This window comes from Prorops nasuta, unplaced genomic scaffold (genome assembly GCF_024137725.1).
Source record: "Prorops nasuta isolate Cenicafe-Biocafe unplaced genomic scaffold, Cenicafe_Pnas_1.2 PNAS00007, whole genome shotgun sequence".
Taxonomy (NCBI): Eukaryota; Metazoa; Arthropoda; class Insecta; order Hymenoptera; family Bethylidae; genus Prorops; species Prorops nasuta.
The window spans coordinates 1818041-1840944 of record NW_027116804.1 but is presented as its reverse complement, the minus strand read 5'-3'; the positions used below and the strand labels follow the sequence as shown (position 1 = coordinate 1840944).

The following is a 22904-nucleotide window of genomic DNA, read 5'->3' as shown; positions in this document are numbered from 1 at the left end:
TTATCACGCAACACCGCAAATTCTTTAACTATAAAACTCTTGTCGGTCAATACAAAACCTTGAAAATCAACGAATGTCGGTGTCATTATCGTCAGTCGCTCGATGCAATACTGAACGATCTTTTTTTTTTTTGTTACATTTAAGAAAGTTTAATGTTTTTTTTTAGGAGGGGATATTTTCTAAGAATTTTTTTCCCATTGTTAGTTTCTTCGGAAAAAAATATCTTCCAGAGATTAAGACTCCTTATCGAATGTATTTTTTTCCCATTGTTAGTTTCTTCGGAAAAAAAAAATATCTTCCAGAGATTAAGAAACAATGGACTCCTTATCGAATGTAACTTTATATTTTTAAAAAATCTTTCTCTCTCTACGGAGATATTTCTTCGGAGATGCTTCATTTCAGTTTTTATCTTCGTCGAGAATAGCGCAACAATGCATAGAATAACTCACATAATGGATATAGAAGGTTTCTTAGTTTATAAAAAAGAACTTAAATATAAAGATATAGCTATAATTGATTTAAAAAGTAATCAAATTTCTTACGCATCTTTTCGTTTGCGTGACAGTATGAAAAACCTTAGTGAAAAAGACAAAAAAACTGTGTGGTTTTTGCTAAATATGGTGCATGGTATAAAATACAGTGATACGGGATTCGAGAAATACGAGCAGGAGGATGTGGAAGATTTTATTAGAGGTTGCCTAACGTGCGAGAATCCCGTAGTAGCCTACAAGGGAGGGAACATTGAAAAAAATCTATTGAATAGGATGAATGTGGATAATATTAATTTAGAAGTGTATGGTTGCCCTAAGTTTAAGGATTTAATTGAATTATATGATTTTGAAAAAACACCGTGCAATTTACACGTTCGAGAGAAGAACTTGAACAATGAACGTATCCACTGCCCGTACGAGGAGGTGTCAGTTTTTGCCAAGTGGATACAATCAAAAATGTGACTCTTTAAAATTCATCGGAGGAATAAAGAGGGGAAAACAAGTCCTCGCAGCCTCATTCAATGTTACAACATCGTCGGTGACAGTAAGAAAAAATGAGCTGCGAAAAGTGTAAATTAATCATGATTCAAGAGGATATTGTTCCTCTTTCACCCACTCTTCCCAGAGAATTGACAGAGGAATACGTCAATCGAATTAACGATTTCTTCAATCGTTACTTCGAAGAGTATGAACGGAAACTGCACCATTATTTGCATAAAAACTGTAAGTATTTATTTAATATTTTTATATTTATTATTTGTTTGTATTTTTTTTTCTTCAAAAAATAAAGTGAAGAAAGACGAAGAGACTGAGGAAAAAGATATTGAGTCAAAGGAGACGAAGAAGGAAGAAGATAAAGAGGAGAAAAAAATAGAGGAGGAGGAGGAAAAAGATATTGAGTCGAAGAAGGAAGAAGAAGAAGATAAAGAGGAGAAAAAAATAGAGGAGGAGGAAGAATGTAAGTATTAACTTTATCTTTTTTACCTTTTCATAATTATTACCTGTTTGTATTTTTAAATTAAAGTGAAGAAAGACGAAGAGACCGGGGAAGATATTGAGTCAAAGGAGATGAAGAAGGAAGAAGAAAAAAATAAAGTGAAGAAAGACGAAGAGACTGAGGAAAAAGATATTGAGTCAAAGGAGACGAAGAAGGAAGAAGATAAAGAGGAGAAAAAAATAGAGGAGGAGGAGGAGGAAAAAGATATTGAGTCGAAGCAGACGAAGAAGGAAGAAGAAGATAAAGAGGAGAAAAAAATAGAGGAGGAAGAATGTAAGTATTAACTTTATCTTTTTTACCTTTTCATAATTATTACCTGTTTGTATTTTTAAATTAAAGTGAAGAAAGACGAAGAGAAACAGACCGGGGAAGATATTGAGTCAAAGGAGATGAAGAAGGAAGAGGAGAAAAAAATAGAGGAGGAGGAAAAAGATAATGTGTCAAAGCAGACTAAGAAGGAAGATGAATCACCAAATTTCTTTTTCTTTTATTATTAAATTTTTATAGAATAGTTTAAAAATTATTGTAGAAATATTATTAAAAATATATATTAATTTTATTTAAAAAACTACAACGATTGTTCAACTAGCAAACCCCTGCTCCTCAACCTTGAATTCACGTGAAAAACGTTATCATCCAAAGTATGGACGAGGTAGTAGAAGAGGAGGAGGAGGCTGTTAATAGCTATTGTGAAGTGGAGAAATCTAATACGTATTGATAGAGAAAATAATAATAATTATACATTTCGTATTGAGCTTACATCTCTACCATTCTCAGTCTACCGAGTTTGCTTGACGTGACAGTTTCAACAAGAAAAAAATGGGTGCAATTAAATTGTACAGATTAACTACTGAACAAAATATTGAACAAAATATTGAAAACATTCAGAATATGGATGAATTTGTGGAGGAAGAAGAAGAAGAAGTAGATTTGGAAGGAGATTGGGGTGAAGTGAATAACAACGCGTTGACCGCGATTGTCAGAATGTTGAGGAAGAAGCTTCAGCGGCAAAAATCAACATCAAATATTGATGATGATGATGATGATGATGATGATGATGATGATGAGGCTAATCTATTAGATTATAGTAGTGAAGTAGAGTGGGAGCCAGAAATTTGGGAATAAATTTCTCCAGAAAATATAATACGGTTCGACGAGGATAATGACGTTCTCCAGCTACTGTCGAATTCATTTACGGAAACCTCCAACAATCGGTAAGAATCGATGAAAAAAAAAAAAAACTATCAAGTGCTTGGATAAGTAGTATAATTTTTCCTAATTTTTTTTTTCTCGTAGATGATACCGCTCCTACTACTGCTACTCTCACTACCACTTCATTTTTATAATATTTTATTATTATTAAATTCAATTATAACTTTTTTTTTTTATGTATGTTATTAAAAATATATTTATAAATTTTAATTAAAATAACAAAAAAATATCGTTCATTTCACAACCTCAAAATTCTATTTCTCCTTCTCCTTCTATTATTATTATTATTATTAACGTTCGTCGTATCAGGTCTCTATTGAAATTCTCTTTGACTGCGTTCCGCTTCTCGGATAGGAGGCTAATATGTTTTGATAAAGAGTTAACTAATATGTATTGATAAAGAAAGGTATCTGACTAACTAAAATGTACGTGCGTAATCGGTCAGTTCATATTTCATTGGGAGATCGTTTTGCATCTGAGCGACTAGTGACGAAAAATCTTGAGATCATTTTAACGCTAACAACGACAGTGACAATGTTCCGTGCTACATCTAAAAAACGAGACATTTTTAAGGATAATCCTGATTTTGATGCCTTGATTGAAGTGCTTGTGGGGATAATAAGTGAAATAGAGGAACAAATAGAGGAAGAGGACGAAGATTTGTTGAGGAATCCGGAGGATATTCCTGAATTTAGCGCCTTGGTTGAAGAACTTGTGGAGATAATGGGTGAAATGGAGGAAACAGTGCAAGAGGAAGAAGATTTGATAGTAATTGTTGAAAAACTAGTGGAGCTCAGAAATCGAATACAAGAAGGGCTAGAGCAAGCGGAGCAAGAGCAGGAGGAGGAAGATGAGGAGGAGGAAAACGAAGAACAACATTAATTCAAATATGTTTTTGAAGAGAGAAATTTTGGAGGCTGCGCAATCTGAGACTTTCGTCACGGGGGAACACAAGTTACGAGCCTGAGGTACAACTTACTTCGTCACGGTGGAAGCAAGCAAATACATATATATCATCAGTCAATAATGTATTTCAATAAAGAGGGTTTTTTATGCCGAAAGGCTTTTTCCCTTCAATTTTTTTTTTTATTTAATTACCTCTCCATCAATCCATAACAATTTCCCTTTTTATTGAATAATAACAAAATGGGAATTATATCGCTCAAATACCTATAAAATTTTTATTAAGAAAAATATTTACATTTTAAAAATTCTTTATCCATAAGGTTTTTTTTTTTTTAAAAAATAACGGTACTCGCAAGCCAGCAACCATTTTCCAGTTATATTGCCTTGAGAGTCATTTTCACACCAATAGAACCCTTGAACACTGCTCCTAAATCTTTTCAAGTGTTTCAAATACGTCCCAACCACTTCTCTTTAGGTAAGGTCACGTAGGCTCCGCTCTTATTACAGAGCGGATGATAAGTATCTACGACGATGGACTATTCGCCTTAAAAGAAGTCGATCGCGAAACCTAATACGTATTGATAATTGAATATAAACTTCTCTCCGCATTGACAATGAGATGTAAACTTGATCTGAAGTGGAGAGAAGGCTAATATGTAAACTTGATCTGAAGTGGAGAGAAGGCTAATATGTATTGTTAAAGATGTATAAACTTCATCTGGAGTATAGAGAGAGAGAGAGAGAGAGAGAGAGAGAAAATTTGAACACGTAGAGGAGAGCATTCTTCAAATCAGTCTTCAGTGAACCATCATGAGTTCCACAAGGAAAGTTAGTTTACCGGACAAGAAAGTGACGCTGGAGGATCTAAAACATTCCTCCAAACCAGTGGCAATAGTGAGGCCAATTGTGAGGCAGCAGCAGCAGCAGTCAGTGCGAAGAGGGTATCGCACGATACCCGAACAGCAGCAGCCACTGCGGCGGCCACATTCGCTGCCCATAGCCCTGCGGATGCTGCATGCAGCGGAGCAGCCTGCAGCGGAGCAGTCTGCAGCGGAGCAACCTGCAGCGGAGCAGTCTGCAGCGGAGCAACCTGCAGTCTCGCGTAGGCTGTAATTAATATTACGTTTACCTAATATGTAGCCTATGTGAGCTGCTAGGTTGTGTGTGTGTGACAGGCAGTCCCCACCAAATCGGTAAGAGTTAATACAAAAAAATAATAATAATAAATATTAATAATAAATATAAATAATTTTTCTTTTTAATTATAGATGCTGTTGCTGTTTTTATTGCGGTACCTATATATATATATATTTCATATGTATTTCAATAAAGAGGGTTTTTTATGCCGAAAGGCTTTTTCCCTTAAATTTATGTTTTTTTTCTATTACATTACCTCTCCACCAATCCACTGTATCCCGTACTAGAAATATTGCAAAGAATCAGCTACAGAGGAACAAAGATGGAATCTCTCTCTCTCTCTCTCTCTTAGACGTACACTGCTTAACGTAAGAGGGGGGAGGTCGCATCATCGCACTACTCTCTCTCTCTCTCTTGTATGGCTTAACGTAAGGGGGATGGGGGGCTCTCTCTCTTGTACGGATAAACGTAAGGGGGACCACGTGTGTACCCTACTATTCTGCTGGAATCTCTCTCTCTCTCTCTCTCTCTCTCTCTCTCTCTCTCTCAGGCGTCCACTGCTTAACATTAGAGGGGGGGAGGTCACGTGTGAACCCTACGAGTTTAACGTCGGGGGAGGACGATGCGCATGCGCACAACCGCGCACGAGGAGAGGGGGCAATTCCCCTACTTCCCTTGCCCCCGCGGGACCCCGACCCCCTCGCCACGCGGTCCCAGAACCATCCTAGCCTATCTACTAGTGGTATCAGGTAGATTGTAGTGTTGCAAACAATATTGATATTGCTGCACATCCGAGTCCGCGCGAATGTGCCGAGGTAATCTTTCCCACACACTCGCGATACTGTCTGGAAAGTACTCGAGCAATACGATCTTCGGTATGTGTTCGAGCTGATGATTCGTCAAGTTATGCAGAGAATCGACGACGACTAGCATGAACGCCATCGTAATGGCAACTGACCGAATAGTTCCGTAATTCGCGAAATATAAATGAACGATACGGCTGTTCCCGAAGGTTAATAGCGAGGATGCATTTCGTGAAGCACGTGCCGACTATTCGCGGGGACAAATTTGGATGCTCACAATGCTACCGCGCAAATAAAAAAAAAACGTCACGGATCGCTATTACCATCTACGATACGCTGCATAGTTTGCGGTCCGTCGAATTGCGGTAAGACAAACGTGCTGCTGAGCCTCATAGAGAGTCCGCACGGTGTGAGATTCGAGAACCTGTACGTCTATTCGAAATCGCTGCAGCAACCGAAGTATCGATATCTGGAGCAGCTTCTGCAAGAAACGGAGGAAATTGGTTACTTTCAATTTTCCAACAATTGCGAGGTTGTGAACGTCGCGGATGCAAAGCCGAATTCCATTTTCATATTCGACGATGTGGCCAACGACAAGCAGGACAATATAAGGGACTACTTTTGCATGGGTAGACATTCCAACATCGATTGTTTCTACCTCTGTCAGACTTATGCGAAAATACCGAAGCATCTGATACGAGATAACGCAAACTTGCTAATAATATTTAAGCAGGATGGAACTAATCTGAAGCATATTTTCAACGATCACGTCAACAGTGATATGTCGTATGAGAAATTTCTCACATTGTGTTCGACCTGTTGGAGTCGCGATTACGGTTTCCTAGTAATAGACAAGGATAGCTCTCTGAGGAACGGTCGTTATCGCAAAGGTTTCAACGAGTACGCCACGATCGAGTGAACGGTCTTGTCAGGCCGGTAAGGTTTCGACCTTGCCGGTAAGGTTTCGGCCTTGTGAATGTCGATAATCATGCCGGTAAGGTTTCACGATCACGGCCTTGAGTGTCAGTTTGATACTGGAGCGCAGGCTCTTCGGATCACCGTGTCAGGTCGGTTAAAACCCGTGTCGGTTCGGGGAGAATACAGCATCGCAACAGGTCGGTTAAAAACCGTTCAATTCGGGGGAAAGCTGTTTTATACAGCATCGCGATGGATGAAAAATCGCTTCTGAAGAGGATCGCCAAGACGAGCGAGGTCATTCGCGACAAGCATCGTGCCTTGAAATCGGAGAAGGCGATAATGGAGAGCAGTTTGAACGAGACATTCAAGCCTATAGTCGAACCATTGAAGAAACTCGTTTCGCAAACGGAGGATAACACAAATAATAATAATAATAGTTCGTTTGTCAAATACAACGATAAATTGAAGAGGGGAGCCTACTTCACATCGACACCGCATAAACGAGCAAAGAATCTTAGTAGTAGTAATATTAGTGAAACTATTACGAATCCATTGGATTTCATGACCGACGACGACGACGAGTCTTCTATAACCGATCAACCGTCGTCCGATTCAAAAAAAAGTTTGCTAGAAAAATTAAATGTTGATGAAAAACAGGAACCAGGCTTGTTTCAACATGTCTTTCAACATATTCAATTACATCCGATCCCTGGCAAGTATATTAAATTACTTCTGACTGATAGGGATAACTTGATTGATCGTGCTTTTGGACCTCGTTATGAAGATGATCAACTGACGCTTGGTAAATGTAAATTTGAAATAAGTCATGAGGGAGATATTATTCTCGATAAGACGTTATACACCGGTACAATGGGTACTTATGAACTAATTTTCATGAGAGAACCCAATCGAGCCATTATAAAACCCGACGATTTGGAACAATACAAGAGTATTCTCAATCAAACTAAAGCGCATAAACTGTTAAACGATAGTCTAAAACAAATCAAAGGTAATAGAGGTGCAAAATATACAGAAATTATGAAACCATTGCTATTGGGAAAACCTATTTTACCGCCTTATCGGTTACCATCAACATCACGCGCAAGAAAATCGTCAACTTCTGACGCGTCAACATCGGGCGCAAGTAAACCGTCGGGCGCAAGTAAACCGTCGGGCGCAAGTAAACCGTCGAGCGCAAGTAAACCGTCATCAGCATCATCGAAAAAAAAGGGTAAAGGTCTTATGCGTGTCACCGAGGGACCAATCAACTACGTACATTGGAACGATCCGAATGAATTGATCGAACGTTTGAGACTTTTGATCGCGTCAGTGGCTGCCGGTAATACGAGTCATCACAACGAGATACAGTCGATAATCGAGGAGTTGCGCGACGAGGATCTCATCGTATAAAGAAAGTTGCACGTTACACTCTTACCTCAGTGTAATATCAACGTCTTTCGGTAGTACGAGGTAAAAAAAAATAAATAAATGTCTGACTCCTGCTGCTGTGAAATTTGCATTTGTTTAACATACATCGTAGACTGTATACTCTCGACATTACGAGCCATCAAAAAGAGGAATAATAATAACGAGGAACAGGAGACTGATTTTTGAAATGTCGATAAATAAATTTGGAATTGGACTGGATGGTGAGAGTAGGAAACACGAACCAAATTTAGAGCATTTACTGCTTGAATTCAAGCAATATCTGACAATGGCATTGAATAAACATAATGAACAATTTGAGAAAAAGATGGACCAAATTTTTCAAACAATTTGTGAAAAATTGGATGATAAAGTGAGTAAAAGAGATCTGGAAAGAGCAATACTTAGCAACACTTTTCATTAGGAATTTCGAAGAATCTGTCTATTTTTGAAAAAATGAGCAAAGAAAAGATACAGTTGGTGGAGGAGCTCCACGCACCGGCGAGGATAAATTTTCCACGCAGAAGAGTCATCGTGCGCGGCTTCGACGATCTCTGGCAGGCCGATCTTGTTGATATGCGCAATTACGTCGATGCGGGTCACCAGTACATTCTCACTGTAATCGATACCCTCTCGAAATACGCTTGGGCGGTGGCATTGAAGACCAAGAGTGGCGGAGAAGTGACGACGGCAATGACGAGAATCCTACTGAAGAACGGCAGATGTCCGAAAAATTTACAGACCGACAACGGTAAGGAGTTTTACAACAGTGACTTTCGGGCGTTGATGAAGAAACGCGGGATAAATCACTACTCGACCTACAGCGTGATGAAAGCGTCGATAGTCGAGCGCTGGAATCGTACGTTGAAGACGGAAATGTGGAAACGATTTACGTTGAACGGTAATTACAAGTGGCGCGCTATGCTGCAAGAGTTGGTGGACGCGTACAATGCGCGAAAGCATCGTACCACGGGAATGCGTCCCGTGGATGTGAAACCCGAGCATGCAGATAAGCTACTCAAGACAGTATACAGCCACATCAAGGTCGCAGGTCGTGCCAAGTTCAAAGTCGGTGATTTCGTACGAATCAGTAAATACAAGCAGATGTTCGCCAAAGGCTACACGCCTAATTGGACGACCGAAATATTCGAGGTGGCGAAAGTGCAGAGGACCAATCCCGCTACGTATCTCCTCAAGGATTCCAGGGGTACGGAACTGTTGGGTGGATTTTACGAATACGAGCTTTCGAAAACCATCAATCCCGATGTGTATCTGGTGGAGAGAGTATTGCGTAGAAAGGGCGATAAAGTGTTCGTTAAGTGGCTGGGATTCGACAGGACGCACAATTCCTGGATAAATAAGAGCAATGTTTTATAATAACTTTTATTAAGATGTATCAAAATATAGAATAAATAAATAAATAAATAAATAAACAAATTATTTTAGACTATAATGTCCCCAGGGTAGAGTCGCCGCGGTGCCGGGTGTAACGAAACGCTTGTCGTCGTACGGACTGAGGGCGACCTTTCTCTGACTGATCGAGAAAACCTGGTGCAGCCTCGATCGAATCAAATTTTGACTGCGAGACTGTACGGTGAAATTATCCAAGCAATCCTTGTAGTCGTCAAATGTTATATTTCTATCGATAACGTAACCTTTGACACCTTTGGCTTTTTTGGTAATTCTCGCACAGTCCTGCACCTTGAAAGTATACATTTTTGCCCTCAGTCCTACGAACTCGGTCATGACACGACCATTGTTCTCGTCCTTCATCAGACCGGGTATCTTTTTGTTGACGCGTGGCAAGTCATACCGATTATCGTCAGGATAATCGCTGGTGTCGAATCGCGCGAGATCGCGTTTCATGACCGAGTAAACGTCGTCGCACTCGACACTGTATATCAGACTGTCCGTGTCGGTATACATCGCTCTACATTTACCGCCGAATGTAGGAAGCATATAGTCATAGTGAAATTCATACAAGCAAATTTTTGAAATATCTAAAATACTCATTCCCACGTAAATGGGTTTATCAAATTTCGCGGACAATTTCGACAATTGAATCGCGACCAAATTCTCGTTGAAAATCGCGAGACTGTGAAAATTCGGTTTGGAAATCAGGCTTTCCGCCCCGTATCTTCCCTCCCACTTGGTTGCGAGCCTCACGTCAACTCTATTCCTCACGTTCTCCATTGTTTTACCGAAAACCGCGTTGTTCATCAACTTGAAGAGATTCCTCTCAAATTCGTTGGTGGACGCGGTGCGCAAACGCGTGTTCAGCTCGATGTAATCGCGTAGCCAGGTGGACTGCTGAAACTCTAAACCGCGATGTATACGCTTCAGTACGAGTCCATTACGCATACATTGTTGCAGAGCGCGATAATGTATTACGTAACGGGTCTTATCGTTTAAAGTGGCCAGCAGCTTCTCCTGGCTCGCGCCCGGCGGCTTCTCGCGCACCATGCAGAACGGTAGGTCCGCGTGTTTGTCGTGAAGCTCGCGCGGATACTCCAAATCGACCTCCAAAATATAACCCTCGGGATGATCCGTGGGTATAGCGGAGACATCGAGATTGGCAGCGTCCTCGATCCATTGGAATCCATGGGTGGGCAGCGGCTGACACATTGCCCACCCATACAGATTGTTTACGTCGTAATACATGAGATATTTCGACGGTTCCGCCGGATCGTAGTCCCGCATATACCGATTGTTGGCCCTCTCGTAACGATGGGAGCACTGACTCAAACCACCGCGTATACCGCGCTCCACGAACAGCAACATATCCACGTCCGTGAAAAGCTCCAGCCTGATTCCCGTATGCTTCAACATCGCGTCCCAGGTGAAGCCCGGTAGCGTATAATAATGGGCTGGATCCAACTCATAATTTAGCATGCAACTATCGCGAAAACTTTCGAAAACATCGGTCAACAATAGGACATCGGTCTTCAGGTACAGGTCACTGTACTTCCCAAGTGTGCGCATGTGGAATTTGGTCCATACCTCTTCGGCATGATTGTATGCTTCCTCGCTGATATCGCTGTCGGTCAGTCTGTTGCGAAACGACTGTCGCGGTGGTAAAGCCGTCTCTTCCAATCTAGCCGCGCTATCTATATAGTCGTAAGGAAAAATACCTTTCCTCGTAAGCAAGTCGAACTGCTCGACGCTCAATTCCGAAAATTGTGACCTCAAATTTGTCAGCTGAGATTCCGCCAAGTACGAGCTCAGTTTGTCCAAACTGGAGGCCATAAATTTGAACGAATCGATAAATCTCAACTGTATATTATATTTTCGCAAATATTTGGTAAATGAAATGTATTTTTCCTTATGTACAGGCAGCAGATGTACCGATCCCTCGTACAAATTAGCGATCGTCTCGAAAATGAAATGTGAATCATAGCCGGAAAAATTGTGGAAAATGACTGGAATGACATGCGAATCTTTGAAATTTAAATTACAATTATTGTGAGCCGGTCCTCTGTATCTGCCGGTCAGATGATCGTGATCGCGAATTCGTAGTTGATTCGGAAGAAACGGCTTTTTGCATATATGACAATTGGGGTCATTATAGTGACGCGATCGTTCGGTAAGACTAAGATCACGCATGGGTACGATAGTGTCCAGTTTCTCGCTCGCGATGCGCGCAAGGACCTCGAGCTCGCGTACGAACCATTCGATGCAGTCGGCACCCCGATGAGCATCGTATTTCGAGAGTGACGCATCGCGAGCACTTTTTAAATAATAGCCTACACTCATAGGTTCATGCTTCTGATAAATATCACTACTGTTCGATTGTTCAACTTTTGATAATATGCACTCCAGATCCGCGTATACGACGAATGGCACTCGTTCCCCATTTTTGATGTTCTTGAAGGAAACCCAGCGATCCTCGGACTCTCTCGGTAACATCAATCGGAGATTATCGTTGAGCTGCGCGCAATCCTGCTCGTGCGACTCCAGCCTCTCCACTGTGCGAAAGTAGTGGAGACATCTAAAAAATTTAATATAAAACATATGCAGTTATATTTGTATTTTTTCAGTATTATTATTATTATTATTAATACATACCGATCGCATACATAATGAGCATTTTCTCTCTTGGTGAATTGGCTTCGCACCAGTCTCGAGAGATTCCTTATGCACATAAAATGTGCAGCTCCCTGTTCATCGTTGACGAGAAGAAGATTAGCATGCCTCGATCTCTTCTTCTTCGTCACCTGAAGAGGCACAATTCTGCTTTTTGCGTCGCTATTTTGCTCTTCATTCTCCAAGGTGAAGATGTTCACCGACACGTCGTTATCCACCTCGAATTTCGGAATCTGTTTTAGCGTAGTCGGAAAGGTTAGGCTACCGACGTCTAAAACCGTCCGAAAATGTGGATAAGAGGACGTGCGCTTTGGATTAGCCGTAGGTTTTGCCGGATAGAGTGCCGCCGTCACGGACCACGCGAAACATGCATTATCACTGGTTTCTAAATTTATCAGAGCTTTCCTACTCGTGATAGCGGATGGCAGATTAATTTTACAACCCGCGTGGAACGGGTTAAAACGATTAATGTTAACTATTAAATAATGAATTTTGTGCAAAGCCCATCCACTATCACGCTCTTGAAATTCACTTAATTTTTTCATTATAACGTCTAAAATGTTTTTCCTATACCAATCACTAAAATTATCAGTCTTATACAATGTAGCATTAGTCGTACTAATGTTTTTATCATCACTCTGGTCCTTAGAGATGAATTGTCCGTTAAATACACAATTAACCTTAACACTATTTGCACTAACAAATACCTTATCTATACGCGTACGCACTAATACTTCCGCGTCTACTAAAAAATCCTTAGGCTCTATATAATTTCTATTAACTACCATGCCGCTGCATATTCGACTTCGAAACGCCGAATCAAGCTCCTCCCAGGTAAGTCCTTGTACGTCATTGCTACAACCAGCCCCTGATTTAATATAATTCAATTCCCTCTGCGCTCGTAGCAACAGACACTTTATACACGCGATTTCGGCAAAATTCTTCTGACGCGTTCCAACGGGTAAAGCTCGATCCGCGTTGCTCAATCGTCGAATATGCTCGCGACATTCCAGTACCCACGCATCGTACTCATTCGCACTATTAATTGTAAAAAATTTTCTTCGCAATTCAGTCGACATTTTGTGTGTTTCTTAAAGAAATGACTCTGTCATACGGTGAACAACAACAACAATAAATTAATAATTGCGAATGCGTCTCTCGCGAAGAGTAACGCTTATATATATCGAATAGAGAATGGAAGTAGGGGTATCTACACATCCCATTGTTTCGTCCGAGATGCATACTGACATTGATATACATTGTTTTTTTTTTTTTTTTTCAGAAGTCTTTTATTCCTTTATATATTGATCATATACAGATTTCATAAAGTAAACATTTTGCAGTGAACATATACCATAATGATTCATACACTTGGGTAACGGTGGTTCGAAATTTTTACTCCATCCAAGACTAAATTTACCCCACTCACACTCCTTCGCATTGTATATATTTTCTAAGTTGCAAATTTTTCTCAACCAATCATATTTCTCCCGTCCTTTCACGAAAATCCAATCCTCTCCCTCGTACGACGTTACATACTTTCTTATTACATCTTTATGCTTGTAATAAGGTGAATGACCGTCGGTCCAATTGAATCCATGTCGATTAAAATAAAGCCAACTTTAAAAAAGAAAAAATTTTATATAAAACATTACATTTAAAAAAAAAAAAAATTCTTACTCATTCTGTTCTCTCTCGAGATCGCTCAACCAAACTTCTTGAAATGGTGGTGAAAATACATTGTGATACACTTCATTATCACGCAACACCGCAAATTCTTTAACTATAAAACTCTTGTCGGTCAATACAAAACCTTGAAAATCAACGAATGTCGGTGTCATTATCGTCGTCGTCAGTCGCTCGATGCAATACTGAACGATCTTTTTTTTGTTGCATTTAAGAAAATATTAAAATTTAATGTTTTTTTTTAGGAGGGGATATTTTCTAAGAATTTTTTCCCATTGTTAGTTTCTTCGGAAAAAAAATATCTTCCAGAGATTAAGAAAGAATGGACTCCTTATCGAATGTAACTTTATATTTTTAAACAATCTTTCTCTCTCTACGGAGATATTTCTTCGGAGATGCTTCATTTCAGTTTTTATCTTCGTCGAGAATAGCGCAACAATGCATAGAATAACTCACATAATGGATATAGAAGGTTTCTTAGTTTATAAAAAAGAACTTAAATATAAAGATATAGCTATAATTGATTTAAAAAGTAACCAAATTTCTTACGCATCTTTTCGTTTGCGTGACAGTATGAAAAACCTTAGTGAAAAAGACAAAAAAACTGTGTGGTTTTTGCTAAATATGGTGCATGGTATAAAATACAGTGATACGGGATTCGAGAAATACGAGCAGGAGGATGTGGAAGATTTTATTAGAGGTTGCCTAACGTGCGAGAATCCCGTAGTAGCCTACAAGGGAGGGAACATTGAAAAAAATCTATTGAATAGGATGAATGTGGATAATATTAATTTAGAAGTGTATGGTTGCCCTAAGTTTAAGGATTTAATTGAATTATATGATTTTGAAAAAACACCGTGCAATTTACACGTTCGAGAGAAGAACTTGGACAATGAACGTATCCACTGTCCGTACGAGGAGGTGTCAGTTTTTGCCAAGTGGATAAAAGCAAATATGTGATTCTTTAAAAACTATTTAGAGAAATAAAGAGGAGAACACAAGTCCTCAAATCTTCATTCAATCTTATACCGTCGTCGGTGCTGCACACAGGAAAAAAAAATGAGCTGCGAAAAGTGTAAATTAATCATGATTCAAGAGGATATTGTTCCTCTTTCACCCACTCCTCCCAGAGAATTGACAGAGGAATACGTGAATCGAATTAACGATTTCTTCAATCGTTACTTCGAAGAGTATGAACGGAAACTGCATCATTATTTGCATAAAAACTGTAAGTATTTATTTTATAATATTTTTACATTTCCATAATTATTATTTGTTTGTAAAATTATTTCTTCAAAAAAATAAAGTGAAGAAAGACGAAGAGACTGAGGAAAAAGATATTGAGTCAAAGGAGACGAAGAAGGAAGAAGATAAAGAGGAGAAAAAAATAGAGGAGAAGGAGGAGGAGGAGGAGGAGGAGGAGAAAATAGAGGAGGAAGAATGTAAGTATTTACTTTATTTTTTTACCTTCTCATAATTATTACCTATTTGTATTTTTAAATTAAAGTGAAGAAAGACGAAGAGAAACAGACCGGGGAAGATATTGAGCCAAAGGAGATGAAGAAGGAAGAAGAAGAAGAGAAAAAAATAGAGGAGGGGGAGGAGGAGGAAAAAGATAATGCGTCAAAGCAGACTAAGAAGGAAGATGAATCACCACATTTCTTTTTCTTTTATTATTAAATTTTTATAGAATAGTTTAAAAATTATTGTAGAAATATTATTGTAAATATTCCCCTTCCTATTTCATCAGGGGTAAACGGAAAGAAATCTAATACGTTTTGATTAAGAGATGTAACTCAATCTAGAGTAGAGATAGATAAGGATTATTCGTACTGGAGAGCAATGTCGACTTCAGTAGTGTTTCTGACAGTAGACAAAATGAATTCGAACCAAAAAAAAATCAGTTTACCAGACAAAAAAATGACATTGTTGGATTATCAACAAACAGGAAAGCCTGTAGCTATAGTAAAGCCAACACCGCGGTTAATAGTAGGACGAAATACATGGAGGCTTCTGCAGCAGCAGCATCAACCACTTCGAAGACCTGCACCGCTTCAGCCTAATGCTGCTGCTGCTGCTGCTGCTGGTGCTGGTGATTCTGATAATGTCAATAATCAACCTATTGGGATCTGACACGTGGGCGGAGTCAATATATATAGATATATAGAAAATTCAATATGGCGCAGAAGTGCCTAAGTGTCTAAATGTCTATTGAAATTACAGGAGGGTTATAATGATTTCGATGGAAAATATCTGTACAAACTTTTCTCCCAAATTCAAAAGTTTTAAGGTTTTCAATAATAAATTGCAATTTATTGAAAAATATCCATAAGAATCAATGTAAAACCCGGGCTTCCTCTGCTTTCATTTTTTACCGCTTGGAGCGCTTCAACTATGTCAGATCCCAATACCACGTCTTTAGCCACCAATCGGTAAGAAAAGTTTTAACTCTTCTAACATTAAGTACTTCATGAAATTAAAATTTAAGACTAATAATAATAATAAATCATTTTCAATTTTTTAATCGCAGATTCTGCTGCTGCTGCTGCTGCTCCAGTTTAAGACCAATATTATCATTACTATTATTGTTATTGTGTGTATATAATATTATTATTAAAAATATATATTAAAAACTACAACGATTGTTCAACTAGCAAACCCCTGCTCCTCAACCTTGAATTCACGTGAAAAATGATAAAACGATATCATCCAAAGTATGGACGAGGTAGTAGAAGAGGAGGATAATAACCTGTTAATAGCTATTGTGAAGTGGAGAAATCTAATACGTATTGATAGAGAAAATAATAATAATTATACATTTCGTATTGAGCTTACATCTCTACCATTCTCAGTCTACCGAGTTTGCTTGACGTGATAGTTTCTACAAAAAAAAATGGGTGTAATTAAATTGTACAGATTATCTACTGAACAAAATATTGAAAACATTCTAAATATGGATGAATTAGTGGAGGAAGAAGAAGAAGAAGTAGATTTGGAAGGAGATTGGGGTGAAATAGAAGACGTGAATAACAACGCGTTGACCGCGATTGTGAGAATGTTGAGGAAGAAGCTTCAGCGGCAACAATCCACATCAAATATCCAGTCTGATGGGGATAATGACGATGATGATGATGATGATGATGATGATGATGATGAGGTTCATCTATCAGATTTTAGTAGTGAAATGGAGTGGGAGGGTATTGATATGGAGCAAGAAATTTCTCCAGAAAATATATTACGGTTCGATGAGGATAATGACGTTCTCCAGCTACTGGAAACCATCAACAATCGGTAAGAATCAATGAAAAAAAAAAAAAAAAAAAAAAAAAAATTTTATCAAGTGCTTGGATAAGTAGTATAATAAATATTTTTTCTCGTAGATGATACCGCTCCTACTGCTACTCTCACTACCACTTCATTTTTATAATATTTTATTATTAAATTCAATTATAACTTTTTTTTTTATGTGTGTTATTAAAAATATATTTATAAATTTTAATTAAAAAAACAAAAAAAAAATATCGTTCATTTCACAACCTCAAAATTCTATTTCTCCTTCTCCTTCTCTTTGACTGCGTTCCGCTTCTCGGATAGGAGGCTAATACGTTTTGATAAAGAGTAGACTAATATGTATGTATTGATAAAGAAGAAAGAAAGGTATCAGATTAACTACAAAATACGTGTCTAATCAGTAAGTTCATATTTCATTGGAAGATCGTTTTGCATCTGAGCGACTAGTGACGAAAAATCTTGAGATCATTTTAACGCTAGCAACGACAGTGACAATGTTCTGTGATACACCTAAAAAACGAGACATTTTTAAGAATAATCCTGATTTTGATGCCTTGATTGAAGACCTTGTGGGGATAATAAGTGAAATAGAGGAACAAATAGAGGAAGAGGACGAAGATTTGTTGAGGAATCCGGAGGATAATCCTGAATTTAGCGCCTTGGTTAAAGAACTTGTGGAAATAATGGGTAAAATGGAGGAAGAAGTGCAAGAGGACGAAGATTTGTTGGGTGACGATCCTGATTTGATAGTACTAGTTGAAAAACTAGTGGAGCTCAGAAATCGAATACAAGAAGGGCTACAGCAAGCGGAGCAAGAGCAGGTGGAATAAGAGGAAGAAGAAGAAGAAGAAGAGCATGAGGAGGAGGAGGAGGAGGATGAAAACGAAGGAGAAGCAGCGAAAGCCTAAAAATCTTTTTGTGATTTTTGTAAGTATATTTGCTTTGTTAAAATAGTTATTACAATATCAAAAAAAAAAAAAAAAAAAAAAAATGTTTTTCAAATATGTCCCAGGTGAAAAATATGGCCACACAAACGGAGTCCATTGCTACAAGAACTGAGGCTACGCAAATGGAGCCTCAGATAGATCTCACACCACATTACTGGTGTACAAATTGTACAAAATATGGTCACCTACGCATCAATTGTTCACTACCAGAGTGGTGTAGCATTTGTCATAAATATATACATCATGCAATTGAATGTAAAAAAAATTTCTAAAAAAAGCATTGTAAATAAAACCTTTTTAATACTTCAATAAATTATAATTAAAAAAAAAAAAAGATTCCCTTTTTTCTAACTTACGAAAAAAAAAAAAAAAAAATATGGGGGAGCGATCACTGGATCGCTCTCTACGAGTATTCTCTCTCTCTCTCTCTTTCTCCAAAGCGTCTACACTATTCGCCTTAAAAGAAGTCGGTCGCGCGGGCACCCAGGAGCGTAAAGACTCGGTTGGGCACCCCCCCCCCCAACTCTCATCCCAGGAGTGTCAAGATTCGCTTGGGCACCGCTCTTTAAGGAATTTAAGGTAAAAGGGGGAGGCCACATTTGTACCCCCCCACCAAAGGAGTCAGAGGGGGGATACACGCGACAACTATCGGTAGTTAGCGATACCGACAATCATCGATGGAATCTCTCTCTCTCTCTCTCTCTTTCTCTCTTTCTCTCTTTCTCTACGTCCACTGCTTAACGTAAGAGGGGGGGTCACGTGTATACCCTACGAGTTTAACGTCGGGGGAGGAGGATGCGCATGCGCACAACCGCTCGAGGAGAGGGGGCAATTCCCCTACTTCCCTTGCCCCCGCGGGACCCCGACCCCCTCGTCACCCGGTCATAGAACCATCCTAGCTACTCTACTTATTTCTTTTATCAAATAAATTGAAAAATATTATTGTAAATATAGCTTTTACTAATTCATCTGGAGTGAACGGAAAGAAACCTAATACGTATTGAGAAATGGATATAAACTTCTCTCCGCATTGATAATGAGATGTAAACTTCATCTGGACTACGTAGAGGAGAGCACTCTTTACTTCAGTCTTCAGTGAAACATCATGAGCTCCACAAGGCAAATAAGGTTACCGGAGAAGAAAGTGACGCTGAAGGATCTAGAAAATTCATCGAAACCAGTGGCAATAGTGAGGCCATTTGTGAAGCAGCAGCAGCAGTCAGTGCGAAGAGGGTATCGCACGATACCCGAACAGCAGCAGCCACTGCGGCGGCCACATTCGCTGCACATAGCCCTGCAGATGCTGCCCGTAGCGGAGCAACCTGCAGCGGAGCAGCCTGCAGCGGAGCAACCTGCAGTCTCGCGTAGGCTGCAACTACTATTACGTTTACGTAATATGTAGCCTATGTGAGCTGCTAGGTTGTGTGACAAGCAGTCACCACCAAATCGGTAAAAGTTAATAAAAATTGTAATAAATATAAATATATATAAATCATTTTTCCTTTTTCATTATAGATGCTGTTGCTGTTTGAAAGCCGAGTGACAGCAAATACATATATCTTTATGAAGCGTGTAATACGAGGGCCTTTTCGGAGATGCAGCAGTAAATATGGGGACATTGATCACATGTTGGGTCCAGGCCAGTATTTCCCTGTTACAGAGTGTGAAATAAAACGAACGGTCCCAATTTGTCCGATGGTACGTTGCATTAAATATGTGGACCTATATTATCAGATGTTAAATTAGAATTGCGAGGACCAGGTTCTACTATCTCTAGAAATGTATAGTGAAATACAGGAACCGCATACAATCATCATTGAGAGGATCGAATTTGCCGAAAATATTTTTAATATCATTTCATTTGGGAAGAAAATAATAGCAAGGATATTTCAAGAGAAAAATAAAGGGCATTAAAGGTTATAGACAAGTTTTAAGATATTTTCAAACATAGACCGAACAACAGAAACTAAGCAAATTACAGATATGCCTAATAAGCGTTGGAACTGTGTGAATCATAAGAAGTCATAATTAGCATTACATCCTTCGCGAAATAGTATTCTCTACACAATTTTATAATCTCCATTCAGATATGAAAATGTAGCATTCTTTCCTGATAAGTGTATAAAAAAAAGCAAATTCATAATTAATGATTTCAGAAAGCTTTGAACATAATGCATACTATTATATATCTGAAAGCATCTTGAAACTTGTGAAATATCAGGAGTTTCCCAACATATATAAATATAAAGGGGGCCGGGGTTTAACATAGATATTTCCATTTACATTACAGGTTAAACAGAATATTCAGATTCATTAAAATATGCGTAATAATAAATGACACTCTTATTGATATTTTCATTATATTATTTAATAAGACCCCCAATCCGAATGATTCAGAGTGAAATATAAGTATGACTAAAGAATATTATCATTACATGAATGATTGAAGGTAGCATCAGAAATTCTACTAATGCGATACTATGTTGTAAAAAAACTAAATTTCTTGATTAGAAATAGAAACTCTATTCATTAAGCATGAAATCACACTCAAAACAGTGAAAATCAATAGACCTGTCAAATAGCCAGTTACGGGCCCACCATGTTCTACTGTACAATAGCTTGTATTATAATAAACAGTAAAATATCAGGACGGATTTCGAAGATAAAGCGGTATAAATGGGGATCGATTGTAAAGTGGACATTTCCATTAATATATAGCCTAAAACCACATAAACATTCATCTGAGCATGTTAAATATAAATTTACCCCCTCCTTAATAAAATCTTTAAATGCAATTATAATCCTTAAAATTCGACAAATGCCGTGAGTGTTACAACTACGCCTTGACAGCGTTAGCATTATATGCAATGTTGAACTTAGAAACAGATATTTTTTCGATTAAAGTCAGAATTTTATGAAAAATCATAACTCTGTTTATAAGATATCGGAGGACTATACGCTTAAAACAGTTAATCAGGCACAGAACAGTGAAAAATAGTAGAACTGTGAAAAACCTAGTTTAGGTCCCACTATGTACTACTGTACAACTGCATGTATTTCAATATAGGGTGAAATATCAGGACGGATTTCGAAGATATAGCGATATAAATGGGGATCGATCGTAAAGTGGACATTTCCATTAATACATCGCCTAAAACCACTCAAAGATTCATCTGAGCATGTTAAAAATGAATTTACACCCTCCTTAGTATAATCTTTAAATGCAATTATAATACTTTTAATTCGACAAATGCAGTGAGTGTTACAACTACGCCTTGACAGCGTTAGCATTATATGCAATGTTGAACATAGAAACAGATATTCTTTCGATTAAAGTCAGTAAGTTTTGAAAAAATCATAACTCTGTATATAAGATATCGGAAGACTATACGCTTGAAACAGTTAATCAGGCACAGAACAGTGAAAAATAGTAGAACTGTGAAAAACCTAGTTTGGGTCCCACTATGTACTACTGTACAACTGCATGTATTTCAATATAGGGTGAAATATCAGGACGGATTTCGAAGATATAGCGATATAAATGGGGATCGATCGTAAAGTGGACATTTCCATTAATACATCGCCTAAAACCACTCAAAGATTCATCTGAGCATGTTAAAAATGAATTTACACCCTCCTTAGTATAATCTTTAAATGCAATTATAATACTTTTAATTCGACAAATGCAGTGAGTGTTACAACTACGCCTTGACAGCGTTAGCATTATATGCAATGTTGAACATAGAAACAGATATTCTTTCGATTAAAGTCAGTAAGTTTTGAAAAAATCATAACTCTGTATATAAGATATCGGAAGACTATACGCTTGAAACAGTTAATCAGGCACAGAACAGTGAAAAATAGTAGAACTGTGAAAAACCTAGTTTGGGTCCCACTATGTACTACTGTACAACTGCATGTATTTCAATATAGGGTGAAACATCAGGACGGATTTCGAAGATATAGCGGTATAAATGGGGATCGATTGTAAAGTGGACATTTCCATTAATACATCGTCTAAAACCACACAAAGATTCATCTGAGCATATTAAAAATGAATTTACACCCTCCTTAGTATAATCTTTAAATGCAATTATAATACTTTTAATTCGCCAAATGCAGTGAGTGATACAACTACGTCTTGATAGCGTTAGCATTATATGCAATGTTGAACATAGAAACAGATATTCTTTCGATTAAAGTCAGTAAGTTATGAAAAAATCATAACTCTGTTTATAAGATATCGGAAGACTATACGCTTGAAACAGTTAATCAGGCACAGAACAGTGAAAAATAGTAGATCTGTGAAAAACCTAGTTTAGGTCCCACTATGTACTACTGTACAACTGCATGTATTTCAATATAGGGTGAAATATCAGGACGGATTTCGAAGATATAGCGGTATAAATGTGGATCGATCGTAAAGTGGACATTTCCATTAATACATCGTCTAAAACCACACAAAGATTCATCTGAGCATGTTAAAAATGAATTTACACCCTCCTTAGTATAATCTTCAAATGCAATTATAATACTTTTAATTCGACAAATGCAGTGAGTGTTACAACTACGCCTTGACAGCGTTAGTATTATATGCAATGTTGAACATAGAAACAGATATTCTTTCGATTAAAGTCAGTAAGTTATGAAAAAATCATAACCCTCTTTATAAGATATCGGAAGACTATACGCTTGAAACAGTTAACAGGGCACAGAACAGTGAAAAATAGTAGAAATGTGAAAAACTTAGTTTAGGTCCCACTATATACTACTGTACAACTGCATGTATTTCAATATAGGGTGAAACATCAGGACGGATTTCGAAGATATAGCGGTATAAATGGGGATCGATCGTAAAGTGGACATTTCCATTAATACATCGTCTAAAACCACACAAAGATTCATCTGAGCATATTAAAAATGAATTTACACCCTCCTTAGTATAATCTTTAAATGCAATTATAATACTTTTAATTCGACAAATGTAGTGAGTGATACAACTACGTCT

The 22904-nt window shown here is 38.1% G+C and overlaps 1 protein-coding gene across 1 annotated transcript; it reads left to right on the top strand.

Annotated features, from left to right (window-relative positions):
• The first annotated feature begins 1525 nt into the window (after window positions 1-1525).
• LOC136775173 (uncharacterized) lies at window positions 1526-2061 on the top strand. The gene is made up of 2 exons (XM_066729693.1): window positions 1526-1761; window positions 1828-2061. The coding sequence occupies exons 1-2, from the start codon at window positions 1560-1562 to the stop codon at window positions 1983-1985; spliced, it is 360 nt and encodes a 119-aa protein (XP_066585790.1). The 5' UTR covers window positions 1526-1559; the 3' UTR covers window positions 1986-2061.
• The last annotated feature ends 20843 nt before the right edge of the window (window positions 2062-22904 follow it).

Bases quoted from the DNA above. Each gene is read 5' to 3' on its own strand.
- LOC136775173 (XM_066729693.1), top strand. From the start codon at position 1,560: ATGAAGAAGGAAGAAGAAAAAAATAAAGTGAAGAAAGACGAAGAGACT. The intron at 1,762-1,827 runs GTAAGTATTAAC...TTTAAATTAAAG, and splicing joins AAAAATAGAGGAGGAAGAAT to TGAAGAAAGACGAAGAGAAA.